Here is a 26,429-nt window from a genome sequence, read left to right as displayed (position 1 = left end):
CCCCTAGTGATCAAACAGAGAAAATGGAACCCCATTACCATAAGGGTGACATTCACGTAGATCACTCACCACCGCTGTCAATCAGGGGTACCGATCTCGGAGGCTCCTCAGATGCACTCGTGACGTTTCTCCTGGACGTCCCAGAGTCATGCCGATTGCGCTTATGACTGCCGCTCCCACCACTTGAGCGACTGCTCCTGGTATGTTGGTGGCTCGGCCTGGCATCTGGCGAGAGGTCTTGCTGCTGCTGACGCTGCTCTTCTTGCCCCACTTCCATTCTGAAGACTTGGGCATGAGTGCGTCTTCTGTGGTCATCCCCCTTATGTAAGGGGGAATCCACTGCACTCTCCGCCTCCTCCGGTTACCCCCACAGCCCCTCCCCCCCCCTGCCATACCGCCGGGATCTCTCTCCACCGATCGGCGTTCTTCACCATGGGCGCCGCCATCTTGAATTGTCGGCGCCGCCTCCGACGTCACGCCCCTTCCCCAGCGTGCCCTGCGCGTGACGTCAGAGGAGCGCGACCCGGAAGCGGCCGCTCCCTCAACGCTCCAGAGTAGGGAATCACCGGCAGAGAGGGAGAGGGCGGCGCGGCAGCCACGGCAGAGCCCCAGGACCCCCGCCGTGCTGTTCCTGCGCCCGCTCGGACGCCGAGCCCCAGAGGACCCGCGGACGGTGCTTCCTCCATACCGACGCCCAGCGCTCAGGAGCCCAGCCTGATCTTCTACGCCGGCACGGGAGAGGGGCAGGTAAGTGTGACCTGCTGTCTTCAGCACGGGTCCCTGTCAGGACAGGAAACCCAACTGAAGCGAGGGAGAGGTACCGCCCTTTTATCTTCAGTAGGGCTCCTGTCCTGACTGGGCGGATCCCCTCTCTCATGTGTGCAGTCATGGGAGATGGGAAAAACAGGCTTCGGGGTGAAGGTCTGTTCTATGGCTGCAGTGGTTATAAGCATAATCTAACAATCAATGTGGTTCATTATTCATGTTGGGGTACAACAGCGGAGTCTCACTCTTCCCCTTCTGCTGTATAATTTGTCTACCACATTTATGCTGAATATTTGGCATTACAGGTGTATATCTGACACTTGCTATGGTGACTTATCTTTGCATAGTTGTTCATTTTCTTCTGGTTTTACAGATCATTTACTAGATCTAAACTAGTTCTTCCCACGCTCATACTATTTCTCTGTGGTGCTGTCCGGAGGGAAAATAGGAATTAGACCTACTGGTGATTCCATATCCAGAAGTTCCTCAGGACAGCACCCTTATTTCCACTTTTGCTTATCTTGAACAAGATCGATCTTCCTGCAGATAGTTTATTCATCAAGTCACCATGGCTCGAGTTGGGGATGTTAATGGGTTTATCTTGTATATGAGTTTCTAGTGGCCCGTATGGACCATTTGCATCAAATCCTTTGGTGGTACTATGAAAAACACTGGAGGGTGGAGGTGTGATCCTGTCCAGTCATAGGTCAAGGAAGCAGGGCTGTGGAGTTTGGAGCCCATTTTGGTGGAGTTGATGTCATGGAAATTGAGTCGTAGGAGGTATGGCTTACCGACTCCACAGCCCTGCAAGGATGGACTAGCTACCGTGGTTCTGTCCTGAGGCACTTCTGGAAATCGAATTACCAGTAGGTCCAAGTCACTTTTTCTTTAACTTAGTCTGAATGCAACTTTGTCGGATCAAAATGAATTATACCGGTCAATACTGCACAAACAGAAGCCTCTTAAGGCCCCGTTACACATAACGATGTCCCAGCGATCCCACCAACTATCCGACATGGATGGGATCGCTGGGACATCGTTAGGCAGCCCCTCCAGCTATCAGGACCAGCGAGCAAGCTGGTTTCTAATGTGAACATCGGGTATCCAGGAGCCGCGGGTTCTTGGATACCCGCTGTTTACCTTGGAAACTGGCGTACACTCTGGTTTCCAAGGTAAACAGCCGGTATCCAAGAACCCGCGGCTCCTGGATACCTGATGTTTGCATTAGAAACCAGCGTCCAGGATCGCTGGTCTCTCGCTGCCACACGCAGCAATGCATGCTGGCCAGCGGAAGACCAGCGATCAAAAGATGGCCCAGGCCAAATTGAGCACGATCAGCGATACCCGGCAGGGGGGCCGGTCGCTGATCCCCGTCAGACACAGCGATCTTGTTGGCGAGATCGTAAAGCAGGTCCCTGGTGGCTTCTCCATGCCCACAACTCTGGATTAACAGGTCTGTGCCTAGTTGTACTCTAAACCCAAATTATACATTTTTCTGGATACAAAGCTGTACGAGGACCAGTTTTGTTTTCTGTAGATTGAGAAGGCAAGTTGAAAAGAATCAACTCTGGCAGTTTCTCGGTGCACAATAAGATTTATAGTGCGGGCCTTTAGAAAAGTGAAGATACCAAATATGTTTTTGAAACTAATTTTTTTTATATAAAATTTTTTTTACATTGAAATACTCATTGGTCCCGCAAGACTACTTGGCCCAGAGATCCATTCATGGCATTGCTAGTACTCTGGTACACAGACAGCTCTCTGACATAACTCTACATTATATTGCATTAAATCACTTGCAATCTTGATGTACAGCTGACATTTTCTGGGAAGAGGTTAAACTGCTGTATAAAAACTACCTTTGTCGCTCATAAGTCAACAACCAGCAACTTGGGGGTAAAAATACAACAGACCATGCAGGTTTTGTAAATGGATTTTTATTATGTGACCAGAATGCGATGGCTCCATAGGAAACCTAAAAGACAAAAAGTAGAAGATTATTAAAAAAACAAAAACACACGGACATCAAGTCTACACTTTACGGACAACGATACCAAGTAGTTAAATGCAATGTTAAAGCATTGATGCTGGGCGATGTCTGCCACCTCCCGTGTCCAGCGCATGGTCATGTTATTCCAGTCTCAGACATGAACTGGAGCTGGAATAACCCTTTAACCCACGTTATACACAGATTTATTACAACTCGAGTGCAGGCGACACAATTGGTGTAAAAAAGGTGAATGCTGTAGCCAGGTATTTCTGCTGCAACACAATGTATCAGACACCCTTGAGTATTTGGTCACCAATTTGCATGGAGTGTAAATTTGTAGTGATCCCAGCAGCAAATGAGTGTTTCTGATTTGCCACGTATTTTACTGTTAGTTTCTATAGGGGCAAGTGTTCTCCTTATGGAGTGACATGCTAGGTCTGGCATGCCAGTATGAGGAGACTTGTATGCTCCTCTAGGAAACTAAATCTGCAAATTGACAAGGTGCAATACCCCAAAACACCGTGTCGGCACAGAAATTCTGATTTGGCTTTTATCCCTAGTCATATTGCAGGGCTCAGGGTCGACAGACTTTAGGATTGCTACTTCCAATAAATGGCGCTAGAGTTCTAGTCCTCTTCCTCTCAGAGGAGGCAATTTGCATGCTCTGTTAGTTTCAAAGTGTGAAATCTAACACTTCAACATTTAAGTGCCTGTTCCTTTATATTTAACCCCTTTACTCTCAAGGGTGGTTAGCATGTCAATGCCCAGGCCAAATTTTAACAATTCTGACCACTGTCCCTCCGAAACGCTTCAAAGGATCCCGGTGATTCTGACATTGTTTTCTCATGACATTGTACTTCATGTTAGTGGTAAAATTTCATTCAAATACCCTGATTTGTGAAAAAAACGGAAATTTGGCAAAAATTTTGAAAATTTTGCAATTTTCCAACTTGAATTTTTATGCTCTTAAATCAGAGAGATATGTCACTCAAAAAACTTAAGTAACATTTCCCACATGTTTACTTTACATCAGCACAATTTGGGAACCAAAATTTTTTTTCTTGTCAGGAAGTTATAAGGGTTAAAAGTTGACCAGCGATTTCTCATTTTTACAACACCATTTTATTTTTAGGGACCACATCACATTTGATGTCACTTTGAGGGGTCTATATGATAGAAAATACCCAAAAGTGACACCATTCTAAAAACTGCACCCCTCAAGGTGCTCAAAACCACATTCAAGAAGTTTATTAACCCTTCAGGTGCTTCACAGGAATTTTTTGAATGTTTAAAAAAAAAAAAAAAAGGAACATTTGACTTTTTCACCAAAAAGTTACCTCAGGTTCAATTTTTTTATTTTACCAAGGGTAACAGGAGAAATTGGACTGGAAAAGTTATTGTGCAATTTGTCCTGAGTACGCCGATACCCGATAGGTGGGGGGGAACCACTGTTTGGGCGCATGGCTGACCTCAGAAGGGAAGGAGCGCCATTTGACTTTTTCACTGCAAAATTGGCTGGAATTCAGATCGGATGCCATGTCAAGTTTGGAGAGCTGATGTACCTAAACAGTGGAAACCCCCCACAAGTGACCCCATTTTGGAGACTAGACCCCCCAAGGAACTTATCTAGATATGTGGTGAGCACTTTGAACCCCCAAGGGCTTCACAGAAGTTTATAACGTACAGCCGTACAATTAAAAAATCATTTTTTCCACAAAAATGATCTTTTCACCCCCAATTGTTATTTTCCCAAGAGTAACAGGACCCTAAAAGTTATTGTGCAATTTGTCCAGAGTACGCCGATACCCCATATGTGGGGGTAAACCACTATTTGGGCGCATGGCAGAGCTCGGAAGGGAAGCAGCGCCATTTGACTTTTTTGGCTGGAATTGAGATCGGACGCCATGTCGCGTTTGGAAAGCCCCTGATGTACCAAAACAGTGGAAACCCCCCAATTCTAACTCCACCACTAACCCCAACACACCCCTAACCCTAATCTCAGCCCTAACCCTAACGGGAAAACGGAAATAAATACTTTTAATTTTATTATTTTTCCCTAACTAAGGGGGTGATAACAGGGGGTTTGATTTACTATTTATGGCGGTTTTTATGTTTGGCAGCTGTCACACGCTAAAAGACGCTTTTTATTGTAAAAATAGTTTATGCATCACCACATATTGAGAGCTATAATTTTTCCGTATTTTGACCCACCGAGTCATGTGTGGTCTTATTTTTTGCGGGACGAGTTGACGTTTTCATTGGTACCATTTTCGGGCACGTTACATTTTTTGATCGCTTTTTATTCCGATTTTTGGGACGCAGAATGAACAAAAACCAGCGTTTCATGAATTTTTTTGGGGGGGTGCGTTTACACTATCCCGCGTGCGGTAACATTGATAAGACTTATTCTTCGGGTCAGTACAGTTACAGCGATACCTCAGTTATGTCTTTATGTTTTGGTGCTTTTATGCAATCAAAACAATTTTATATAAAAAATTATTTTTGCATCGCTTTATTCTGCGAGCTATAACTTATTTTTTCACTGATGACACTGTATGGCGGCTCGTTTTTTGCGGGACAGGATGACATTTTCAGCGGTACCATAGTTATTTATATCCGTCTTTTTGATCGCGCGTTATTGCACTTTTTGTTCGGCGGCATGATGATAAAGCTTTATTTTTTGCTTCGTTTATTTTTTATTTTTTAAAGGGTTCAATAAAGGGGTTAACTAATGGGACAGTTTTATAGGGCGGGTCGTTACGGACACGGCAATAAAAAAATGTGTACTTTTATTTTCAAAAAATGAATTCGGGAGTATTTTTTTTTTTTTTTTTAAATTTAGCAATTTTTTTTTTTTTAGAAATTATTTACACTTTTTTTTTAAACTTTATTACATTGTCCATGGGGGGACATCACTGTCATGTGACAGATCGCTGTGACAGATCAGCGGTCACAAGCACTGCTGCAGGCTTCCGCAAGCCGGCGCTTTGCAGGCATGAGGAAGCCGCCTCCCTGCAAGGCCCCCGAAGGTCCCCGCCGCCATTTTGGATTCAAGGACCTGCAGGGAAGGAGACCCCCCGCAGCAGAACTGCACATCGCGCTGCTGTGGGGGTCTCAGGGAAGCACGGAGGGAGCCCCCTCCCTGACGATGCTTCCCTAAACCCCCGGTACACTGCGATCGTGTTTGATCGTAGTGAGCCAGGGGTTAACGTGTCGGGGCAGTCCGTGACCGCCCCTGAAACAGTGCAGAGTGTCAGCTGTGATAATCAGCAGACACCCGGCCGCGATCAGCTGCGCTCCCGTGAGCGCAGCTGATCGCGCTAGACGTACTATTCCGTCCTTGGGACTTAAGTCCCAGGTCACATGGACGGAATAGTATGTCTAATGTAGGAAAGGGGTTAAATTTTACTTCTAAGTAGGGCTGATATATTAGCCCCATTTACAGGGAAAGTCCAACCTCCTGAAGTCTACCTGGACCGGGCCGTGCCTGCTCTCACCCTACACCTGGCTATCAGAGGTCTCGAGCTTGTTCAGGGCACTGTATATAGTGATAAGAAAAGCAGAGACGGGAAAAGCAAACAGTCTTTGCTCTCTATGTAGGGAGTCTGGCTGTACCTGACAGATAGATGAGCACTTCCACAGAATCTCCTTCAACTGCTACTGTATATCCTATACACTGCAAAATACATTTACAGGCGCTCAGTGCATCACAGCAGGGCCAAATATTTAAGTGCACCTTCCCACCTGCTTGGTTTTCCATCTAGGTCTCTCAAAGTAGAGGAGAGAATGGAGAAAACAAGTAGGCGAGAAGGTGCACTTAAAAATTAAAATGGTTACTTTATTTCATAAATTTAATAGTACACATTAAAATAAGCAACTTGGTAATATGATTTATAAGAGAAATCCACATTTTTTGCCTCCAGTCTCTCAATATTCTCAATTTTGAAGTAAAATATGTATTCAGTGAAGAGACTGTTACAATACTGAGATAGGAGACAGAGGCTGCTACTGATTAGATAGGAGAGGGAGGAGCTGTCTAGCTCCTCCCATCTATATAGGAGATGCTGGCTAATACTGACTAGATAGGAGGAGCTAGTGACAGAGCCCCTCCCTTTTATCAGTATTAGCAACCATCTCCTATATAGATGGGAGGAGCTAGAGACAGAGCTCCTCCCTCCTATCTATATAGGAGATGGCAGCTAATACTGATTTGATAGGAGGGAGGATCTCTGTCTAGCTCCTCCCATCTATATAGGAGATGGCGGCTGCTACAGATTAGATGAGGGAGGAGCTGTCTCCTCCCGTCTATATAGGAAATGGTGGCTAGTAATGATTACATAGAAGGGATGAGCTCTGTCTCTAGCTCCTCCCATCTATATAGGAGATGGTGGATAGTACTGATTAGATAATGGAGGAGCTGTCTCTAGCTCCTCCCATCTATATAGGAGATGGCGGCTGCTACTGATTAGATAGGAGGGAGGAGCTCTATCTCCAGCTCTTCCCATTTATATAGAACCTCAGTAGCAGCCACCATCTCCTATCTCATGTCACCGAATACAGATTTTACCTCAGAATTGAGACTTGATACTGACTGATCAATTCTGGCAGAGAAAGATGAAGATTCATCTGGTAAGATAGAATACAAATGTTAATTTCACATGTACTATTGATTTATAAAATAAAAATTAAGCCAACAGTTACATTCTAAAGGTTTGTCCCCACTGTGATGCACCGAGCCTTGGCCTGTACTTGGTTTGAACAGTCATTCTTTGCTGACGGAGTCCTATTAAGCTGTTCTCAACGGCCAAAAGGGAATGTTCTTCAGCACCAGAGGAAAGAAGTTAAAGCTTAACCTTTTATCAGAGAAGATGAAAAAATAAATAAAACTTGGGAGAATGTGTATATTAAAAAAAAGAATGTTTAAGGGTATGTGCACACGCTGTGGATTGGTCTGCGAATTTTTCCGTGTGGATTTTGCAAAATCTTTTGACCTGCGATTTATCTGCGGTTTATCTCTACAATGGAGAAGATGGCAAACCGCTGCGGAATCCGCAGAAAAGAATGACCTGTCAATTCTTTCTGCGGATTGGAAACCGCAGCAAAAACCGCGTGGAGAATTCTGCACTGCGGTTTCCATAGGATATAACGGTACTGTACAACGCAGCTAATTCTACGAAAATTACAGAACACAGAAAAAAAAAGAAAAAAAAAAAAAAAGCTAGGCTAGTAGGTTTATACCCTGAGAATTTTCCCAAAAAGGTAAGCCCTGATTTCCATTTAAATAAGTATTTTTGCCAAGTGTAATTAACAATTGCTAATCTATGCTCCTAAGAATTGGGTAATGACGTTTTCTCTTATATCTTGAAGTGTAGGAATGGTAGCTCTTTTCCAATTTGAAGCTATTTTTAGCCACTGAGAAAAGGTGTATTAGAATAAGTCTATATTCTGAGTTAATATGCTCTATTTCTAGAGAAAGAAGAGATAATTGCGGGGCTATTATAATGTGGCTACCAGTAACTTTTTTTTTTTTTTTTTTTTATTAAAGTGGAAGTGTCACTCCAAAAACTTTAGATTTTAGAGCAAAACCAGAAAATATGGATCAAGTCTCCTTTATTTCAGCATCCTCTCCAGCAATGAGGTTTACATAAGACTATGTGCCCACGTTGCAGAAATGCTTGCAGCATTTCCGCAACTCCCCACCGCAGGTAAAACGAATGTGGAATTCGCATGCGTTTTCCCGCAAAACACAAGCGTTTTTAGCTTGCAGAACGCTAGCGCTTTTCCAAGCATCGCTTGGAAAAGTGATTGACAGGTTGGTCACACTTGTCAAGCTTAGTGCTTGACAAATGTGACCAACTTTTTACTATTGATGCTGCCTATGTAGCATCAATAGTAAAAGATAGAATGTTAAAAAAAAAAAAAAAAAGTTAAATATTGGGATATACTCACCTTCTGTCGGCCCCAGAAACGCTCCTGCCCCTCATTGGTGCTGCCGGCAACTTCCGTTCCCAGGGATGCCTTGCAACAATGACCTCTGATGACGTAGCATCATGTGAGACCGCTACATCAGAGGTAATTCGCTCAATGCATTCCTGGGAACGGAAGATGCTGGCAGCGTGGCTGAAAGGCAGGAGGACTCCGGGGGCTGACAGAAGGCGAGTATATCCCTATTTATTTTAATTCTATTTTTTACAGGAATATGGTACCCACGGCATGGAGGAGAGTATCCGCTCCTCCAGACCCTGGGTACCATCCGCACATGAAGCGCTCATTTTACGTATGGTGGGCATAGCCACATGCGTTAAGTGAGTGTTTCAATGCAATCCTATGGCGGCAGAATCGCAGCGATTCCACAGAAATGATGAACAGCGGATTTTACCGCTATGCGATTCCACAGCAGTAAAATCTGCAGCATGAGCAAAGAAACTGCAGAATCCCATACAAATGCACAGGGATGCGTTTTATTAGCGTTTAAGCGTTTCCACTGCGGTGGAAATGCATAGAAAGCCGCAACATGGGCACATAGCCCAAGAGTTATAAAGGCATTAACCAATCTATTGGGGGTTAAATACTACCTTGAAAACATCTTTAAAAAGGTTTCATGAAGAGAGGCACAGAGATTAGAGGAGTATGGAAAGGAAGTAGCTTTTTTTCAGCTTTCAATAGGAAATGATTTCTTTAGATCTCTTTCCCATTTGCTTATCTGTGAACATTTTAATAATCCTGGTTGAATATTCTTTAGATCTTTTTGGTTTTCCACAAATTGTCGTTGTTGGGATTGCAATATAAATTCCCAATATACTCACAAAATGGGTATTTAGAATCAAGAAGTTCCCTAATAGTCTTCCTTAGTAACATATCAAATCGGAGTCAGGAACTTTATATTTTAATTTAAGTTGTATAAAAGGAAGAAAATTATTCCCATCATGTACATTTTCAATGAATTTTAATCCAAGTTCTTTCCAGGATAAGAGGATATTTTGGGTTAGTTATGACATTTATTATCTCCAAGGATAAAATGTTTAGTTGGTCATAGCTAGAAGTTTTATTTGGAATATTTGCAAACTTTTTCCATACTGAGAGGCAGGCAGAGAGTTAGTTAGTTCGGTACGGTGTCTTTACAGAGTTTAATAAAAAGGTAGAGAATGAAGTGGAGACTTTTCACTTAAGGATGATTCCTGATCTACCCAGGTGGAAGAGCAGTCTTTTTTGAACCAGGCCTGACTTTGTTTAATAAGACTGGTATAAGGCTGAGTTCACGCGTCGTGGTTTTTTCGTGTTTCCGCGGCGGTTTTAACCGTACGATTTTGCCGCAAAAACAAGCATCCCATGCATTCCTATGGGATTCCGCAATGCTGTGCTAATGCTGCGGTTTTTACAGCGGCAGAATCGCTTTGCGGTAAAAAACGCAGCATGCTCATTAATTTCGCGGAATCGCGGCGATCCCGCACCCATAGGAATGCATTGTTCTGCTTACTTTCCGCATGTGGCTGTGCACATCATGCGAAAAGTAAGCAGAATATTTGCGGATGGTACCCGCGGTGCGGAGGAGAGGAGACTGTCCTCCAGGCTTTGGGTACCATATCCCGGTAAAAAATAGAATTTAAAATAGAAAATATTGTTATTCTCACCTTCCGACGTCCCGTGCAGCCTTCCCGCCTTCTCCACGCGCCCGGTCCCAGTAAGCCTTTGCGAGCGATGACGTCCGTTCTCGCGGGATTGCGAAGTCTCGCGGTCATCGCGAATGACCGCGAGACGTCGCGTTCCCGCGAGAACAGACGTCATCGCGGTAATTGTCGCAAAGGAGTACTGGGACCGGCAGCGTGGAGAGAGGCGGGAAGGCTGCGCGGGACGTCGGAAGGTGAGAACAATATTTTTTTTTTAATATTATTTTTTACATTCTTTTACTATTGAAACCGCATAGGCGGCCTCAATAGTAAAAAGTTGGTCACACTCAAACACTGTTTGACGAGTGTCACCAACCTGTCAATCAGTTCTCCAAGTAATGCTCCAGATCGCTTGGAAAACACTAGCAATTCTGCAAGCTAATTACGCTTGCAAAATGCTAGTTTTTCCGCAGGAATTTAAAATGCGATTTTCCCGCGGAATGGAATTCCGGAATTCTCGTGGTAATTTCCGCGAGAGTTCCGCTACATGTGAACCCAGCCTAATACTATGCAGTCAAATTAGGGAGTCCAAAACCCCCTGAGGATTTGCTTTTCATTAAGGTTGTTTTTGAAACTCTTGCTTTACCATTGTTCTAGATGAATTTGTTCAATAAAATTAAAGGCCATTTTAACCAATTTCCTCTGGTGCTGGAGAACATTCTTTTTTGGACCATTGAGAACTGTGACCTGGAAGCCAGACCAATGCATACTCCGTGCACCAAGCCCAGGTCATGGACTGTCTACCCTGGAAGTCTTCTGAGATACTTGTCTATAAGCAGTGAGCTGAACTGACACTTTTTCCCTTTAAAGAAGCACTCCAATCAAAGTTTTATCCTCTTAATACATTGCAGTCATCATATAACATAGCACTGTATGAGCAAAATGAGCGACTGTAAGTACACAGTGCTATATAATCGGATGATTGCAATATATCTACAGCAATGTCTATGTAAGTTAGCAGTGTGCAGCAACATGAACTGCTTTTTTGTATCTATCCTTGCTGAACTGTATTTTTTGCACGTTATTGGATTATAATATTTCTGTTTGCAGAATACATTTGTCAGGTGTTTCAATTGGCTGAACAATACACTAGTAAAACTTATGCCCATAATGCAGCTTATGTCCAAATTAATGTAGAAATAAAGCCAATCCTGCCCACCCCCTCGAACAATGTAGCACTTGGCAGCTGACCGCCAACTGGTTTGTCAGGTGAATTCCCCTTCTAAAAAACAGCAATTGGTCACGGCCTCAGCTCTCTAGTGACCTCAAGACGGGTAATTCTTGTAAATCAGGATGCTGAAGACCCCTCAACATTGTCAGTTATGTTATACTGTTACAACTGTAAGCAATCCCTGCACCAAGTACATGGCACCATATAGACACTGCATCTGTCACCGTAAGGTTAAAAGTGGTCTAGAAAGTGGTAAACCGCTCATTACAGCTGACTATTACATCGATGGACCAGTCAACTGAGCGCAGCCGCTGCTTGAGGATCAGCCTGCAGCACCCCAGCTCCATTCTGAAAGGGGCACCTGAGGACTTGTGCTCCAGGCCAGCAGATGGAAAAACCCATGTACAGCGCCAGTCTGGGCAGCCTCTGCTCAGCAGTCACTTCTACAGCTGAAATTAACTTTTTTGATAATGAACGCAATGTGCATGTAGCCGCCACCATTCGTGACCAAACAGGGATGCATCACCAAAAGACTGAATAAGAAACATTACATGCTAGATCTGCTGAAAATAAGAACTAGCTCACACACGCCCTAGGCAATTGGAGGCACAGAGTCCACAGGACGAGATGAAACCCACTATAGACAAAAGGGATTGATCCAGCTTCCAGCAATTTTGCAAGATTTATTGAAGACAGTGTAAAAAGGAGATTTTTGTGTACTCACCGTAAAATCTCTTTCTCTTAGCCTTTAATTGGGGGACACAGAACCGTGTGAACCGTGGGTGTTATGCTGCTGTCCACTAGGAGGCGACACTATGCATAATCTGAAAAAGATTAACTTTGGCTCCTCCTCTGCAGTATACACCCCTGGACGGCGTCAGCCTTCTCCAGTTTTGTGCAAAAGCATTAGGAGGAATATACCAGAAACATAACCATGCCTGTAAAAAAAGGCTACTATAAACAGGCTCAAAACAATATGAGAACCCAACCGTAACAACGGCCCGCAAGGGCAACAGGGTGGGAGCTGTGTCCCCCAATTAAAGGCTAAGAGAAAGAGATTTTACGGTGAGTACACAAAAATCTCCTTTACTCTGTCGCCTTATCGGGGGACACAGAACCGTGGGACGTCCTAAAGCAGTCCCTGGGTGGGAAGCAGTGGACGAATATTGTGCTGACAGTCCCCTAGACTTGGGGTACTGCCGCCTGCAGGACCCGTCTACCCAGGCTCGCATCCGCTGAGGACTGGGTATGCACTCTGTAGTGTTTTGTAAATGTGTGCAGGCTAGTCCAAGTGGCTGCCTTACACACTTGATGTGCTGAGGCTTGATGCCGAATGGCCCAAGAGGCCCCTACCGCCCGCGTAGAGTGTGCCGTGATACCGGCCGGAAGGGGAGAATTGTTGAGGTGGTAAGCCTCTTGAATGGTGGACTTGATCCACCTAGCAAGGGTGGCTTTGGAAGCCGGTAGGCCCTTGCGAACGCCTTCTGGAAGAAGGAAAAGTGAATCAGACTTCCGGAAGGGAGCAGTCCTAGACACGCAAATACGCAATGCCCTGACAAGGTCAAGCGTATGCAGAGCCTTCTCTACCCTATGAACGGGAGCCGGGCAAAGAGACGGTAGTGATATTTCCTCATTGAGGTAGAAGCTGGACACGACCTTCGGAAGGAAGGATGGTACTGTACGGAGAACCACCTTGTCCTGATGAAAAACCAGGAAGGGCTGTCTGCAGGAAAGAGCTGAAAGTTCAGACACCCTGCGTAGCGAGGTGATTGCCACCAGGAAAACCACTTTCTGTGATAGAAAGCGGAGTGAGACCACCCTAAGGGGTTCAAAAGGAGGTGACTGTAGTGCTGTCAAGACCAGGTTGAGGTCCCACGTCTCCAACGGACGTTTGTAGGGGGGAACCAATCGGGAAACCCCTTGGAGAAAAGTCTTCACTTGCAGCTTGTTAGCAATACGCCTCTGAAAGAGCACTGAACGCGCTGACACCTGGCTCTTCAGCGATCCCAGGGATAGCCCGGCGTCCAGGCCTGACTGAAGGAACCCGAGGACCTTTGGAAGAGAATAGGGAAGTGGAATCTGCCCACGAGAGTCGCACCATGTGAAGAAAACCTTCCAGGTACGATAGTAAATCCTGCCTGAAGTTGGCTTTCGAGTCCTGATCATGGTTTTAACAACGTCCGGTGAAAAACCTGCTTGGGTCAAAACCAAGGTCTCAATGGCCACGCCGTCAAGTTGAGAGCCCCTGAGTTCTGGTGGAAGAACGGGCCTTGTGACAGGAGGTCGGGAGGTGTGGGGAGACGCCAGGGAGCGTCTGCTGTGAGTTGCACGACGTCGGCGTACCATGTACGCCTGGGCCAGTCTGGAGCGATCAGAATGGTGGGAACACCCTCTTGTTTGATCTTCCTCAGGACTCTGGAGATCAGGGGGAGGGGTGGAAAAATGTACAGAAGCTGGAACTGGGTCCAGTCCTGAACCAGGGCATCTGCTCCGAGCGATCGCGAATCGCGCGTCCTGGCCATGAAATTGGGAACCTTGGCATTGAGATGGGATGCCATCAGATCCACGTCCGGGGTCCCCCAACGATGACAGATCTGACCGAAGACTTCGGGATGGAGAGACCATTCCCCCGAGTCCATTCCTTGTCGGCTGAGATAGTCGGCTTCCCAGTTGTCCACACCTGGAATGTGGACCGCGGAGAGTACCGACCTTGCAGCCTCCACCCATTGTAGGATACGCGTTACTTTGGTCAACGCCTGGATGCTGCGGGTGCCGCCTTGATGGTTCACGTATGCCACTGCCGTGGCATGGTCCGACTGTACTCTGATATGAGAGTCTGCCAGCAAGTGATGGAAGGCTTTCAACGCCAGGAAGATGGCCCGAATTTCCAGGATGTTGATGGGCATGGTCGATTCCCTTGGTGACCACCTGCCTTGTGCTCTGTGATGTAGGTGCACCGCGCCCCAACCCATAAGGCTTGCGTCGGTGGTCAAAACCTTCCATTGACCGGAGAGAAAGGATTTTCCCCTTGCAAGCGAGGTTGGCTTGAGCCACCAGTGCAGGGACCTCCTGGTGTTTGCTGATAACCGGAACTCCCTGTCGAGGGAGAACGGATTCCTGTCCCAGGACTTTATGGCCAGTTGAAGGGGTCTGAGGTGAAACTGGGCAAATGGTACCGCCTCCATTGCTGCTGCCATCCTGCCAAGTACTCTCATGGCATACCGGAGAGATCTGGGGGACTTGCAGAGGAGTGTGTGAACTCCCAGACGGAGAACCAGTGCCTTGTCCCTGGGGAGGATCACCAGACCCTTGGAGGTGTCGAATAGCATCCCCAGGAAGGTCAGAGACTGACTCGGGGTAGTCGAGGACTTCCGTAAATTGACTAACCATCCCAGGCGCGTCAGAGTGTCGATCGTGATCGAGACGTTGACCTCGCAGTCCTTGAGGGTGGGGGCCTTGATGAGAAGGTCGTCCAGGTACGGAACGACTACTATGCCTCTGGAGTGCAGAACATCCATGGTAGCTGCCATGACCTTTGTAAATGTTCTGGGAGCCGTGGCCAGACCGAACGGGAGGGCCACAAACTGGTAATGGTCTTGGTTGATTGCGAATCTGAGAAACCTCTGATGGGCGGGAGCAATCGGTATATGCAGGTATGCGTCCTGTATGTCTATGGAGGCAAGATATTCTTTTTCCATAGACGCAACGATTGACCGGAGGGATTCCATGCGGAAGTGACGAACTCGAACGTACTTGTTGAGTTGCTTGAGGTCTAGTATGGGTCGTACGCTGCCTCCCTTCTTGGGCACCACGAACAGGTTGGAGTAGAACCCTCGGAAGCGCTCTTCTGCTGGGACTGGCACTATGACTCCTGCTCGCAGGAGGGAAGAAACCGCTTGACGGAAGGCCTGAGCTTTGAGCGGGGATTTTGGAGGGACAGAGGGAAAAAACCTGTGCGGTGGGCTGGTAGTAAACTCTATTTTGTATCCTGAAGACACTATTTCCTTGACCCACTTGTCTTCTGTAATAGGCAGCCAGACCTGCTGAAAAAGAGTAGCAGTCGTCCGCCTACAAGTGGGGTGTCTTCCAGACGGCATGAGTCAGGACGAGGGAAAAGTCTGAGGTTTTCCTCCTTTAGGTTTTGCCTGGCTTGCCTTTGATTGCCAGTTCCTGTCCGGCCTCTGTGCCGCACGTGTTGTCCCTGCGGGGGGGAACGATTACGGTTTTGTGCTGGGCGTGAGACGGACCAGCCCGAAGAATTCCGAAAGGATCGGAAACGAGATTGATTACGCCTTTTAAACGTGCGTTTTGGTCTTAGTTGAGGGAGGGAAGTACTTTTGCCCCCGTAGCATTGGATATCATTGTATCCAGCTTTTCACCGAAAAGACGGCCACTGAAGTACGGGAGATTTGTTAGGGACTTTTTTGAGGCCGCATCCGCTTTCCATTCTCTTAGCCAGAGAATACGCCGAATTGTAATGGCGTTTGATGCTATTCCCGCTATTCCTCTTGCAGAGTCCAACGCTGCAAGGACCATGTAATCTGCCACCACTGCAATTTGCACCGCCTGGTCCGCCAGCTGAGGATTTGAAGCTTGAAGGCCCTTTTGCAATAGAGCAGCCCAAGCCATGATGGCCTTGGCTGCCCAAACTGAAGCAAATGCGGGAGCCAAAGAGGCACCTGCCGCTTCAAAGATTGAACGAGCCATGCGTTCGACTTGTCTGTCTGCCGTGTCCTTGAGGGTTGAACTGTCCGGCAGCGAGAGAAGCGTTTGTGCTGCCAGCCTAGAGACTGGAGGGTCCACTTCAGGCGGATCTGTCCAATCCTTGGTGTCTTTCTGTGGAAAGGGGTATTTTGCTTCCAAATACTTGCGATTGGCGAATTTTTTCTCAGGCTGCGAAAAATGCTTAGAAAGGATTTTTTGAAATTCCGGGTGATTAGGGAAGACCTTCGATGGTTTCTGAACACTTTCAAAGGAAATCTTGTGTTCTGGTGCATCCGGGGTTGGATCTGAAATGTCCAGCACCCGAAGGATGGAAAAGACGATATCCTCAACTATCGCAGTATTGCTAGGGGGACAAGGGAGCAAAGCGTTCTGTTTCGTTATCTGAATTGGAGTCACATATGCCCTCTGAGTCCTGCGCATCGCTAAGGAGCTCCCTAGCGGGCGAACTAGAGCGGAGGTTTCCCGTGGTCTGGGATCGTTGTGGAGATCCGCATTGTCCTTCTCTATCAGGGGACGGCTTCGGTGACCTGAGGCCACTGTCTTTCCCTGGAGGGGGAAGACCTATTGCTATGTGAGGACGCAGCTGAATGCGACCTGTGGGTCCGCTTACGCCTCGAACTGTCGGAAGCGCCCTGATCATGAGACCGGACATCCCTTTGCTGGGTAACGTTCACAGCCGAGACATGACCCTGCAGAGCCTGCAGTAATGTGGAGGTCAGGTTATCTATAGACTGCGACATCCGAGTCGCCCATTCCGGCGAGGTAGCGGTCGCAGAAGCGTTAGTAGGGACTTCTTGGGGTTCTGATCCTGTTTTTTGGGTACAGTCCCGGCAGTGCGGGTACGTGCTGCCGCTGGGGAGAGTGGCCTTGCAGGCTGTGCAGACTGCATAAAAGCAGTCTTGCCTGGTTCTTTTCCTTCAGCCCGACATAGTACCTAGGCTGATTAGTGGAGGCCCTACAGGGGTATCTACGCAGAGGAAAGGAGGAGAGCACTATATGGTATAGCAATTCACAGCTGAGTACCAAGGACCCAGCTGTGATCTTACCCCACCGGTGCTCCCCCTTAGGTCCAGCGCTGATAAATCCCACGTCCTGTGCCCCCCGGAGACTGCTGTGCTGCGTTCTTCCAGGTGCAGCAAGATGGCCACCGGATTCTGAGGTGGAGAGGGAAGGGGGCGGAGAGCTGGAAAAAGGGCGCGCTGGGCCATGTAAAAGCGCGCCCCTCCTGCCTCGATCCGCCCCTTCTATGACACTGCAGTGTCATTTTCATCATCCGGGGGGCAGGCCGGGAATGGGGTGGCGACTTCGGCTAGGCCGAAGCCGCGGCCTAAATTTGAGGTCTCCTACCCAGCAGGGCTCCAGGACGGCGCGGTTGGATTTAAACCAGACCCCCCCAGAATGAAAGGAGGGCTGGCGGTGGGGCCATATATGTGACTGGGGCCCTGTGGAGGGTCCCTTGTGGCACCAGTGCTGCAGAGACCGGGGCGCAGAGAGCCCGGTCTCTGATAAGTGTCGCGCCTCGCTGCACCTCCCCCGGTCCCAAAAGGAGCCCACAGGTGGACTGGGGTCCCTCGTGCCTGGTACAGGCCCTATCTGCGGTGTCTCAACCTAATACCCCCAGAGGGGGATTAGGGAGGGTGCTGCTGTCACCGTCAGGGGGCTTCATCGTCGCCTCGACCCAGAGCCGGACGGAACTGAGGAAGGAGGGGGGTCTCGACCTCGAACCAGTACCCGAGGGACTGGTGAGGGAGCGACATGGGGAATAGCCACCTCGACCTCAACCGGGTACCCCTAATAGGGGACCGAGGAGGGAGCCATGCCGGGAGTCTCGCTGGAGACCCTCTTTTCTTCATCTGTAGTCCTTTGGAAAAAAATCCAGGAAAAAGACTGAGTATAAAAAAAACAAAAAAAAAAAAAAAAAAAAAAAAACACTTAGGTGTGCCTCCTGCGACACTAAACAAAAACTGGAGAAGGCTGACGCCGTCCAGGGGTGTATACTGCAGAGGAGGAGCCAAAGTTAATCTTTTTCAGATTATGCATAGTGTCGCCTCCTAGTGGACAGCAGCATAACACCCACGGTTCACACGGTTCTGTGTCCCCCAATAAGGCGACAGAGTAAACATGGGAAATGCTAATAAAGACAATGTAGCATAGCAGCTGCTATGCAGTCTTTTTTATTAGCATTTCCCATGTTCTTACACTTTCTCCAATAAATCTTGCTAAATTGCTGGAAGCTGGATCAATCCTCTTGTCTACATGCTAGATCGGTGTTTCCACAGGAGCTAGAATCCCTTCTGAGAGAAGTTACAGCCCATATGAAGGTCCTGTAGCCTATAATGTAAGTGGCTACAGTGCAGCACCAGGTCTGAACGCTCCATGTGATCCAGTCACTGATCTAACTCTACCAACTGATAAAACAGAAGTATCCGGTCAATATATAGTAGAAGGAATACCCATTAAAACTTTTAATAGATCATTTTTTAAAAATCCCAAAAAAAAAAAATAAAAATAAAAAAAAAATAGAAATTTGAAATATAAGCCAAATCTAAAACTAGAAGATACAGATAATGTAACTAGTAATGGATATTGTACACACTGGAGAAGACATCCCCTATTGGAGGTACCATTAATCCTCCATGATAAATTCTATACTCAAACCACAACAGGCAAATAGTTTAATGCCCAAAGAAACTGATAAATGTACCAGTTTACTCTCACCCCAATATATCCCTAAAATATGTCACTACCTTGCCAGAGGTTGGCACCCTAACTTGAATGCAAAGTGGTGCCCCCCGCTCACAGACGGCTGACCCTGATAGATCCTGTTAATGGCTTTCCTTAGACAATACAATAAATGAAGATGGGGGGGTCTTGCAGACCAATCGATACATGCACTACATGCAAACCGGGTGTAACACCCCACAGGGCAGGCCAACAGTAATTAAATCAGGTGGGACATAAGGATCATATATGTATTGACAAAGTCAAAAGATGATCACATGAGACAAGTAATCATTTGTATCACCCATTTATATACAATATGAGGGCATAGACAAAAAAATAAAAAATAAGACAGGGCGACAAGATTGAAACTTCACTTATCTGCAGCCTCAGTCATGTGAACAGCCTCATCGCATTTCCCCTCTGTCATGTAGTTGTTCCTCAAGAGACTCACAGAAATAGTGGTGCCACAACATTGACATCCATAAGCTGTGGCCTAGTTGCAGGTCTTAATGTACTGTAACTAGTAATGGATATTATATGCATCTTCCCTTTTAGATTGGGTCTATTTTTCCAAGTTTCTATTTTTTGTGTTGGAATTTTTCAAAAATTCTATATCAAAAGTCCCATTTTAATGGGTATTTCTTCTGGTAAGTCACCAACTGGTACCATCTGTGCAGTAGCAGGTGAGGGGCAGACAGTCCATCTACCCCCTGTATGCACAGCGTCTGCATTCTCAATCCTTAGGAGGTATACAACAGCCATCATATGGGGGCTGTGCTCCAATACTGGCACAGATGTTACCAGCGGACAGAAGCTGCTAGTGTCTATTGCTCCCAGCAAAACACGGGGCGCTGTAAAACCAGCATGTAATAACATATAAACTTAAGTTACCTTAGTTCATCCTCTTTATCAGTCTGTTGATCTGGTCTTCCCTGTTTCCTGCATCTCCACCTTCCACAAAGTGTGTGGTCTTCTTCTTCATGCCGCCCCTGGGGGAGGACAGCTTGAACGGCCAGAGGAAGTTGTTTGCAGCTTTGAAGTTTTTGCCAACTGTGTAGATCTCATGGATCAGATCTTCAACACAAATGATGCCATGCTTGCCTGATAAGAAGCAAAACTCTTAGCATGGCCTTAAGAACTGTCAGTGTAGACATCCATTAAGTAATGACAACACTCCATACAGAGTCATCATACATGGTGCATGGGGCAGACAATTGAGGATTGATGTAGATTTTCCATGGCATTTCTGCATACATTATAATTAGATTTTTCAATGTATTTCACCCCTTTTCACTACAAAGGGGTGCATCAGCACAAAAAAAAATCCTTATCCAATTAGCTAGTGCTGTATTACACTGCAGATTTTACACACACAAAGCTGCACAAAATCTGCATATCGTGTATTTCCCCTTAGGATCAGGATGGGACATTACTGGCCTTCAGTGGCCGGGTTACAGCTCACAAACACATCAATGGCTACTAGACACCAGCTGCTGCCCTAAATAAATATTCCACCCTAACCTAGTATAGTTGTACTAATTAAGAGAAATGCATCACAACATACCAAGGTGCCGCTCAATATAAGAGTTCTGAGTCAGAGGAATACGCTGCTTCTTAATCTTCAGGTAACCTCGCTTGTAGATCAACGTCTTCACTGACTTCAGATTGGGGTAACTGTAATACAACACGAAATGATCACATGAAAAGCCGAAAGAGACTGAAGGATAGACATCCTTCTAATGAACGGATTCTTTTTCCAATCTGACATGAACATCTACATTGATAAACCACAGGCCGGCCAGTGAGTCACCAACGTGTACGACAGGTTTCCGGTGCAGAGAACCCCTAAACTTAAAGAGCCATTAGCCCAAATGAGCTGGCCTTACAGCATATATTCAGGGGACAGGTCAGCTTTAATGATTTAATACGGAAAGGACACTTAACTTGAATTGTTTCTTATTGGTATGGGAAAGTTTTTTGTTTTTTTTGTTAAAGTCAGCATCACATTACTCACCCCCAAGCAATGTAGGGCTCTACCAATCTGAGCATATTGATAGAAGTCTTGTTGAGCTTCACAAAGGTGCCGTTGAAAATCTGACGCAGACGTAGAAGTTGCAGTACTTTACGGACCTTTGGGCTGACACCATTGATACTGGAGAGGAAAAAAAAAAAAAAAAAAAATGAAACAGGTGATTTATTGTTAATTCAGACAGGTAGTTCTTTTACATCAGGATCTGGATTGTCAGAAGAACAAATTATGGCAAGTGAGAACATTGAGCTGTGTGTAAAGTGAACTATCAAATGCAGGCACCAAGTGAATTAAGCCCTGGATGCCACACAATGCAAACATTAGAACGGGATGACAATCAGTAGACCTATGACGCCAAGTCCACAGTTCTGTGCATTCTCTTATATTTGGAACGCATCATGAGACCGTGTAAGTTTTTCCTACACGGAGGAGCTCCCGGGTGCCCAGCTATGCAGAGGCTGAGTATAGGCCCCATTTAAGTGAATGGGACTGGCTCCCAACTCTCTGCAATACCAGGGAAACGTGGAAGGAAACACTGTGCCACAGCAGGAAAACATGCACAGAAGGTTCACCCAAGACAGATGTGCTACAGAATTTACAACCAGACTTGAGGAACATCCACAGCGTATTTCAGTGACAGCAAAATGGATAAGATATTTACAGATCTCATCCACTCGCTGCAGAAATTAACCTGTGGTGCAGATTTTAAACCTATTGCAGTGCATAGGGTGAAGTCCACATCAGAGCCCACAACAGATCATATGCAAAATCCAGTTAGGAATGTGTGTGCGAGTGTACCCTTATAATATTTAGCTCACTAAAGTAACACATAAAGCCCAAAGAGACATCCACACGAGATTACCAGATTCTTACCCCCGAATTCTGATGACAAAAGCCAGTTTGGGCTCGGCAGGGACATAGTAGTTTCCAGCTTTACGGGCCATTCTTGCCATACGTAGCTCCTTTCTGTACATCTGCCTGTACTCCTTGTAGTAGTTCTCTGCCCTCTTGTAGATGATCTTCCTTTTTTCCTTACGGACCTGTCACAGAAATATACGGTAAAGCACATTCCTAAACTGCAAGCTCTCTGTAAGCATGCTCAGCCCCCTGAAACACACAGCAGGCAGTTACCCCTCACCTTTTTATCTTTCAGGACCTTCTTGATCCTTTTGGCCTTGGCGACCGCATAAGCCTTGCGCTTTTTCACAAGGCTTTCTGGAACGGATGGCAACTTTTTTCCTCTGCAATAGACGATGTTTGTTACCTTCACGTTTTACATAAGAAAAAACACAACGCAACCAATACCCATCACTTCTCATAAGCATGCTATTTGTGGGGTGTGCTGAATATTAACCTTTTCTATCGCACCAAAAAGATGCACAGCACGTCACAATCCATGAAGATAAGGCACTTTGGCCATAAGCGCTTATAATCTAAGATACATTGCATATATGTAACAGAGTAAACTTGAGATAATTTTTGATGTAATCAGTGGTAGATCTGGGTCCTCAGATCCCATGGATAGGACAGAAGCACTTCGCTTAGCTGACTATTGACTAAATACTGTGATGTGCTGTAGGATAGGCTTCTGCCCCCTTATTTGTGTAATCAGTGGGGTATCAGGACCCAAACATACACATTTTAGCATTACTACTTAGAAATTTAGATTTCCCATGATAGCAGGGCTTCTGGGGTTTATAAGGCCAGGTTCACATAGCGTTAATGCAGTCTGTTTTCAACTCATAGCATTGGTGGACTGTGTTAACGCTACTCCCCCCTAAGGCGATCGCGCTAGCTGCAGACCACGTCCTAGGGTCCGTCACAGAACGACGGCACATCACTAACGCATGCCAATTATGACATGAGTTAGCGATGCGCTCGTCTATAGCAGTCTATGGGTGCATTAACACATCCGTTACATAGCGTTAATGCCACACTAACTGATGCTTAAAACGCACCCCCTTAACGCTATGTGAACCCAGCTTAACAAGGAATGTATAGTGGGTAAGATTTGCAGGACCATATAAAGTCCGCAGCCGCTAAACCAGAGCCTTGCAAACCTCCTTTTAACTGCGGCGCTGATTCTAATTAGTAGACTCAGCGCTATGTCATCATTGCCATGTGACGAAACACCAAGCCCAAGAATTAGAAGCAGCGCCAGGGATCCCAATAGGTCAGGGGTTTGCAGGGCTCTGGTCCAGTGGCCACACTCTACTGATGTGCTCAACCAGTATTCCGCAAAACTTTCTGCTCAACTAATGTGTAGAGATAAAGGGACTGTTACAGTACATCATTACAGTGATCACTCAAGGACCAACACCACCCTTCCTCAGACTGAAGGGGCCCACAGATTTTTATATGCACAGAGACATCTCCAGTCACCATCACAGGACGGCTCCAATCAAGTGAATGGGGCTGAATGCAGATTCTGGAAGAGACACTGCACATAGAGAAATTAAAGAGGACCCAATGCTACCCCCTCATTCTCAGGCTTAGTGGTGATCAGAGGTCAGACCCTTGGTCACAACCAATGATGAGCGAGCATGCTCGGGTGATAACAGAGGGTCTTCAGCGTGCTTCGAAAAATCTGTTAGTTCACGCGGCTGCATGTCTCACGGCTGTTAGATAGCACAACACATGCAGGGATTCCTCGAGTAATCACTGTAATGATGTACTGTAAAGGGGCTGCATGTATGCAGGGAGCAGCAGAGCACCCCTATATAAGGGGTCTGGGAATACACAGGGAGCAGCAGAGCACCCCTATATAAGGGGCCCGGGAATGCACAGGGAGCAGCAGAGCACCTCTATATCAGGGGCCCGGGAATACACAGGGAGCAGCAGAGCACCCCTATATAAGGGGCCCGGGAATACACAGGGAGCAGCAGAGCACCCCTATATCAGGGGGCCGGGAATACACAGGGAGCAGCAGAGCACCCCTATATCAGGGGGCCGGGAATACACAGGGAGCAGCAGAGCACCCCTATATCAGGGGGCCGGGAATACACAGGGAGCAGCAGAGCACCCCTATATCAGGGGGCCGGGAATACACAGGGAGCAGCAGAGCACCCCTATATCAGGGGCCGGGAATACACAGGGAGCAGCAGAGCACCCCTATATCAGGGGCCAGGAATACACAGGGAGCAGCAGAGCACCCCTATATCAGGGGCCGGGAATACACAGGGAGCAGCAGAGCACCCCTATATCAGGGGCCGGGAATACACAGGGAGCAGCAGAGCACCCCTATATCAGGGGCCGGGAATACACAGGGAGCAGCAGAGCACCCCTATATCAGGGGCCGGGAATACACAGGGAGCAGCAGAGCACCCCTATATCAGGGGCCGGGAATACACAGGGAGCAGCAGAGCACCCCTATATCAGGGGCCGGGAATACACAGGGAGCAGCAGAGCACCCCTATATCAGGGGCCGGGAATACACAGGGAGCAGCAGAGCACCCCTATATCAGGGGCCGGGAATACACAGGGAGCAGCAGAGCACCCCTATATCAGGGGCCGGGAATACACAGGGAGCAGCAGAGCACCCCTATATCAGGGGCCGGGAATACACAGGGAGCAGCAGAGCACCCCTATATCAGGGGGCCGGGAATACACAGGGAGCAGCAGAGCACCCCTATATCAGGGGGCCGGGAATACACAGGGAGCAGCAGAGCACCCCTATATCAGGGGGCCGGGAATACACAGGGAGCAGCAGAGCACCCCTATATCAGGGGCCGGGAATACACAGGGAGCAGCAGAGCACCCCTATATCAGGGGCCGGGAATACACAGGGAGCAGCAGAGCACCCCTATATCAGGGGCCGGGAATACACAGGGAGCAGCAGAGCACCCCTATATCAGGGGCCGGGAATACACAGGGAGCAGCAGAGCACCCCTATATCAGGGGCCGGGAATACACAGGGAGCAGCAGAGCACCCCTATATCAGGGGCCGGGAATACACAGGGAGCAGCAGAGCACCCCTATATCAGGGGCCGGGAATACACAGGGAGCAGCAGAGCACCCCTATATCAGGGGCCGGGAATACACAGGGAGCAGCAGAGCACCCCTATATCAGGGGCCGGGAATACACAGGGAGCAGCAGAGCACCCCTATATCAGGGGCCGGGAATACACAGGGAGCAGCAGAGCACCCCTATATCAGGGGCCGGGAATACACAGGGAGCAGCAGAGCACCCCTATATCAGGGGCCGGGAATACACAGGGAGCAGCAGAGCACCCCTATATCAGGGGCCGGGAATACACAGGGAGCAGCAGAGCACCCCTATATCAGGGGCCGGGAATACACAGGGAGCAGCAGAGCACCCCTATATCAGGGGCCGGGAATACACAGGGAGCAGCAGAGCACCCCTATATCAGGGGCCGGGAATACACAGGGAGCAGCAGAGCACCCCTATATCAGGGGCCGGGAATACACAGGGAGCAGCAGAGCACCCCTATATCAGGGGCCGGGAATACACAGGGAGCAGCAGAGCACCCCTATATCAGGGGCCGGGAATACACAGGGAGCAGCAGAGCACCCCTATATCAGGGGCCGGGAATACACAGGGAGCAGCAGAGCACCCCTATATCAGGGGCCGGGAATACACAGGGAGCAGCAGAGCACCCCTATATCAGGGGCCGGGAATACACAGGGAGCAGCAGAGCACCCCTATATCAGGGGCCGGGAATACACAGGGAGCAGCAGAGCACCCCTATATCAGGGGCCGGGAATACACAGGTCGCCTCCTCACCCGTGTGACCGGGCGCAGTGACGGCCGTGCTGTAGCTCTGATGCAGGATATAGCAGGGCTCAGCCAGCACCAGGCCGCAGCACAAGCCGGCTGTGGTCGGGTTCACACAGCAGCGGTAAATCCGGAGCCTGAGCCCTGTGAAGTCCAGCAATAAGGCGCACACTGCAGTCTCCACTGCGTCTGCCATCTATGCGGAGGGACAGACTACACAATATCACTATAGAACTGCAGGATGCCGGCGGATAACTCAGAGGCCATGATATACTCACTCTGTCCCCGCCATCTTCACTACCGGAAAAGAGGGTAACACGCATGCGCGTTGGAAACTTAACCTCGCTTCCTTGTGACGTCATTTCTTTGCGCTGCAGGGTGGCAGTAGATAGGTTGAGCCTAGACTGTATGGTAAAGATAAATGCTAGACAGTATGGGCTCCTTCCAGGGGGACGTCAAGGCAGGAAGAGAGAAGCCTCCGTCAATGTCTCGGCTGTCTGCGTGGTGCATGCGTCTGTGACCAGCAGGGAGCGCGGCCAGCGTCGTCAGTGACAAACGAGTGTTTATTAATTATCATGTTGATGGGGGCTGGTACTTGGGGCTATCTAGTGGGATTTGGGGGC

The 26,429-nt window shown here is 47.6% G+C and overlaps 1 protein-coding gene across 1 annotated transcript; it reads right to left on the bottom strand.

The window, feature by feature from the left end:
- Positions 1-2,686: 2,686 nt before the first annotated feature.
- Positions 2,687-26,196, bottom strand: RPL7 (ribosomal protein L7). The gene is made up of 7 exons (XM_073583833.1): positions 26,085-26,196; positions 22,210-22,312; positions 21,945-22,111; positions 21,057-21,194; positions 20,607-20,716; positions 19,934-20,143; positions 2,687-2,740 (listed from the first exon to the last, which is right to left on the bottom strand). Exons 1-6 carry the CDS (start codon positions 26,096-26,098, stop codon positions 19,935-19,937), a joined length of 741 nt encoding a protein of 246 aa, XP_073439934.1. The 5' UTR covers positions 26,099-26,196; the 3' UTR covers positions 2,687-2,740; position 19,934.
- Between the last annotated feature and the right edge of the window lie 233 nt (positions 26,197-26,429).

This window comes from Dendrobates tinctorius, unplaced genomic scaffold, assembly GCF_039654945.1.
Source record: "Dendrobates tinctorius isolate UK_male_01 unplaced genomic scaffold, ASM3965494v1 ptg000082l, whole genome shotgun sequence".
Taxonomy (NCBI): domain Eukaryota; kingdom Metazoa; phylum Chordata; class Amphibia; order Anura; family Dendrobatidae; genus Dendrobates; species Dendrobates tinctorius.
This window is presented reverse-complemented; position numbering and strand designations above follow the sequence as displayed.

Bases quoted from the DNA above. Each gene is read 5' to 3' on its own strand.
- RPL7 (XM_073583833.1), bottom strand. The intron at 22,112-22,209 runs GTGAGGGGTAAC...TTTCTGTGACAG, and splicing joins AGGTCCTGAAAGATAAAAAG to GTCCGTAAGGAAAAAAGGAA. The intron at 21,195-21,944 runs GTAAGAATCTGG...TTTCCTCTCCAG, and splicing joins TTTGTCATCAGAATTCGGGG to TATCAATGGTGTCAGCCCAA.